The 4,588-nt window shown below is 43.1% G+C and overlaps 1 protein-coding gene across 1 annotated transcript; it reads left to right on the forward strand.

Annotated features, from left to right (window-relative positions):
* The first annotated feature begins 1,487 nt into the window (after positions 1 to 1,487).
* Positions 1,488 to 3,499, forward strand: LOC125713194 (uncharacterized). The gene is made up of 3 exons (XM_048984154.1): positions 1,488 to 2,817; positions 2,913 to 3,018; positions 3,469 to 3,499. The coding sequence occupies exons 1-3, from the start codon at positions 2,223 to 2,225 to the stop codon at positions 3,497 to 3,499; spliced, it is 732 nt and encodes a 243-aa protein (XP_048840111.1). The 5' UTR covers positions 1,488 to 2,222.
* The last annotated feature ends 1,089 nt before the right edge of the window (positions 3,500 to 4,588 follow it).

Raw genomic sequence — 4,588 nt, forward strand, 5'->3', positions numbered from 1 at the left:
GCTCTCGCCCCAACGCCCCTCCCCCCACCCACTGACCTCAGTGATATTCCGTATTTCAGAAAAGCACCAGCTCCTATGCATGTACAGTCATGTCCTTGTGCATTGTCATGCATGGACCTTCATATATTCAGCTTCTCCTACATTTAGCACCGTGCACTGAGCAAAGCTGTCCTGTCTTTTACATACAAACACACCATCACATATCCTGAAAGCATAGTGATGATTCTCGCTCGCCGTAAAAGCTTACAAACACTATAAACCACCATAGCCAATGGCAAAAATAAGTCCCTTTACTCACACCAACAACCATCCTAAAAATCTTCATATTCCCAAATACACAGATTTACAGATATAAATAATTTTTACTTCCTCTATGAATTAACAGTGCTTCTTCCTAATTATATACATGCAATCATTCACTGCCACACTGCATGGACACTGCAATTATATCCTTGCAGTTATTCAATTTACTGCTGCATCCCTGCCAGAGAATAAAACACAGCCAGAATTTTAGATCAGTATCTACCTTGTAAAAATGCCGTATGTCCATTTTCTTTCCTTTCTCATTCCATATTTTTCTGCTACTCCAGCCTCTCTAACCTCTCTGCTTATTTTCACCTATTCCTTTTCCCTGTCTGCCACGTTTTCTGTTACATTGCTCTTGCTCTGCCCTTCTATTCGGATTCCGACCAGCCTCTCTATTCTAATCTTGCTTGCATCATTTCTCTTTCGCTTTGGATTTTTTCATCTATTTTTGTTATTTATTTTTTAATGCTGGCATTGCTTATCGGGTGCTTCATTTGTATTTAAAAATACGCTCCCCGCTGGTATCGCCGCTCCCTCTATCTGAGCGTAATGTCTGGATAAAAGGATACTGCACCACCCACTTTCTGCAGTTCCTTCTCTCCAGACGCAGGGAACTGGTTATTCTCTCTCTCTCTCTCTCTCGCTCTCTCGCTCTCTCACCTCCCCCCCCCCCCCCCCCCACACACACACACACACACAACTAGCTTACATGCACCTACCTTTTGCATGTGCAAGCAGATTAACAAAATGAATTGCTGATTTGCCCATACCTCCTCTTACCCTTTGTTTCCCTCCTCCGCGCGCTATATAGCTAACATCCCAATATTTTACTTTCCAATCTGTATTACCAATTTTCCCCCTCTTCTTCCCTCTTTCTTCTTCTCATTAATTTATCCATCTCTGTATCTTAACTCCTTTTGTTTTTTTTATAGGTAATGCAGTTCGATATATTTCCAGTGTAACCCGATTCTGTGTCTGATGAGATTCAAAGCTATTCATTTTGTTTATTCGTTTGAGGCTGTGTAATTCAAGCTGAGTACCAAACTATACGAAGTGACTAATCACTCTCAACACACAAATGCATGAACAGCCCCTCTGCTTACACCGGAAAAAAACACATTCCGTTTTGGATAAGGTTATAAACCTAGGGAGAGATCCACCCGGAGGATGAAGGTAAAAGATTATTTCCATAAAAAATATAATTATATTTATCGTTTATACTTCATATACAACATACTTAATATGGGTTTCTTCTATTAATCTTTTCATAGGTAGTGTACATAAAGACTCATTATGTCAGATAGGTTTAAATATTTTATGTTGTGATGCAGAATTCACGCCATTAAGTGGTGACTATAAAACATTTTAAAGCATGGGATGGTGTTATATATTGCCTTGGCAAGTTGACAGAATTGATGTTACTTACTGGAGGAATTTCACAGTCAACATAATACTGCACTGGGGACTGAGGCAGATGTGTTGTCAATGACCCAGAATAATCTAGCATTGTTCTCTCAGATAGAAATACACTGATGCAAAGCCAATGGAAAATAGAGGAAGGTGTGGTTCCACTTGCCTTAATTTTTCTGTTAAGATCACATTGGAAGCTAATAACTCTGTATGGATCTAAATTAAGCAAACATTTAATTGCCTCTGTTTTATAAAATGTGATATTTACACTGAAAATGACAGAAGAGTAAATACTAAAAAACTGTTATATAAAAGGGTTCTTCATTTGTCCAGCCATCCGTCTTTCAACTGCTTCTTCTGGTCGGAGTAAAAAGCAGCACAGGGCGCTAGGCTGGGGTACATGCTGCACAGGATACCACTCCATCACAGGGAACAAGGCTGGGGTACACGCTGGAGAGAACACTGCTCCATCACAGGGCACAAGGCTGGGGTACAGGCTGGACAGGATGCCGCTCCATCACAAGGAACAAGGCTGGGGTACAGGCTGGACAGGATGCCGCTCCATCACAGGGCACAAGGCTGGGGTACAGGCTGGACAGGATGCCGCTCCATCACAGGGCACAAGGCTGGGGTACAGGCTGGACAGGATGCCGCTCCATCACAGGGCACAAGGCTGGGGTACAGGCTGGACAGGACGCCGCTCCATCACAAGGAACAAGGCTGGGGTACAGGCTGGACAGGATGCTGCTCCATCACAGGGCACAAGGCTGGGGTACAGGCTGGACAGGATGCCGCTCCATCACAAGGAACAAGGCTGGGGTACAGGCTGGACAGGATACCGCTCCATCACAAGGAACAAGGCTGGGGTACAGGCTGGACAGGATGCCGCTCCATCACAGGGCACAAGGCTGGGGTACAGGCTGGACAGGATGCCGTTCCATCACAAGGAACAAGGCTGGGGTACAGGCTGGACAGGATGCCGCTCCATCACAGGGCACAAGGCTGGGGTACAGGTTGGACAGGACGCCGCTCCATCACAAGGAACAAGGCTGGGGTACAGGCTGGACAGGACGCCGCTCCATCACAAGGAACAAGGCTGGGGTACAGGCTGGACAGGACGCCGCTCCATCACAGCGTACGCACAGCGGGTGATTTGGAGATGCCAGTTCGCCTAACCTTATGTCTTTGAACTACAGGAGAAAAGCCACGCAGCACACAGAGAAGAGGAAAGCCGCACACACATAAAGCAGAGGGGGGTCTGATTCCAAAGGTGCCACCCACTGTGCCACCACGACTCCCTTGGTATGGTTTCTATTGTACTTACATTCTCCATATCCATGTGTGTGTCCGTGTGTGTGTGTATACTCTATAAGTACAGTATCATTTTTAAAAAAAATATGAAATACTTGCTTATCTGGCACTTTTATCTGAGGAACATTATTCCGTATAATATTGCACTGCATGCTTATGCATCCTCTAGCATAAACACTAGGGCATGCCCATGTGTTTAAGCACACTCAGTTATGGTCTGCATTTTCTCACGTCTGATCAACACAGCCTGAGCAAACTCCTCTCCAAGGGCTTGATAAAAAAACAAATCTGAGGCCACCTTAGTTTTTCTCAGTTGCCTCCCCGAACCCTTCTTAGATATCAGTTATATCAGCTTATATCCCCATGCCTTCTCTACAGCCATTATGGGGTGTTAACACCTCTCTGCAGGACAGCAGGTCTCGGGTTTTTCTGCCAAAACAGGCACCGGCTCAACAGCTGCCGCCATGACTAAGACCTTGGTCACGGTCTTTTACTACTGCTTCTTTCTGGATAATTTAGTCTCCTCCTTTCCAACTGATCTGTGGGTGATCTGTTGACAAATCTGCCCTTTTCTTCCTCTAAACATGCACAACAAACAGACGTCATGGTGCCATAGAATGAAAATCTGTCTTTACGTTGGCATTGTTGAAAAGGAGAGTTTGGTACCTGGAACTGACATACCGTCAATCCCACACGCTGTTCTTCCCTCTTTCAAATATAAGTCCCACTTGTGTAAAAGAATGTGGTAAACGGGCTGATTAAAAAAAATCCTAGGGAGTTCTGGAACAGTCTTAGCTACGCCCCTAAACTTAATGTACACCAGTCCTTTTTCAAGCCCAATGAACCTGAATACCCTGCCACATTTATTTTCTAGGGGTATGTGTGCAGTTTCCACAAGTGCACCTAGCAAGGAAAAATATATATTCTGACAGCCGTTGATGTAAGGTTACTTATTATTAGTAGACTAAGAATGTAAGTCCTATTCCCAAATGATCCTGTAAGCAGCTTATTTAGTTGGAATTGTATAGTTATGTGGTTCCAACTATGTAAGTTGCTAACGTTGCGAACAGCTATGCTTTGGGGAAACTGTACCCCAGATCAGCAGGGGAGTAGTAAACAACATTACGAAGTCTGTGATACTGACACTGACGCTCCATCACTTTTGGTTAGATAAACAGATATCTAATTAATAAGTCAAAGAAATTCAAAGCAGAAGTCCAATTCATTGCAAACAACACATTGACAAGCCGCTTAGCTTGCTTGTTTGGAGTTCTTCATAGAAATTGCATAATGAAGCTAGCATCGAGAAATCATTTGTTGACCGAGATGCTAAATAACTACAATGTTCTTGTTACAATTTTAAAAACAAAGTTATAATTATACTAACTTTTTATCTAGGCTGAAGTGAGAGTATTACACTTACATTTGGCAAAGTACGAAGAGTACACTGTAAAGTAATGAAAAAAAGTACAGTATACTACATACATACACTAGTAAAATAGAAGTTTATTATCATTATCAAGTATTATATTCTGTACGTAATTGTCTGAACTGTAATTTT

Source organism: Brienomyrus brachyistius, chromosome 18, assembly GCF_023856365.1.
Source record: "Brienomyrus brachyistius isolate T26 chromosome 18, BBRACH_0.4, whole genome shotgun sequence".
Lineage (NCBI taxonomy): Eukaryota > Metazoa > Chordata > Actinopteri > Osteoglossiformes > Mormyridae > Brienomyrus > Brienomyrus brachyistius.

Coding starts and splice junctions, on each gene's coding strand:
- LOC125713194 (XM_048984154.1), top strand. CDS start 2,223: ATGCCGCTCCATCACAAGGAACAAGGCTGGGGTACAGGCTGGACAGGA. Junction 2,818..2,912: donor TCACAAGGAACAAGGCTGGG/GTACAGGCTGGA, acceptor TTTGAACTACAG/GAGAAAAGCCACGCAGCACA. Junction 3,019..3,468: donor GTGCCACCACGACTCCCTTG/GTATGGTTTCTA, acceptor CTGCCAAAACAG/GCACCGGCTCAACAGCTGCC.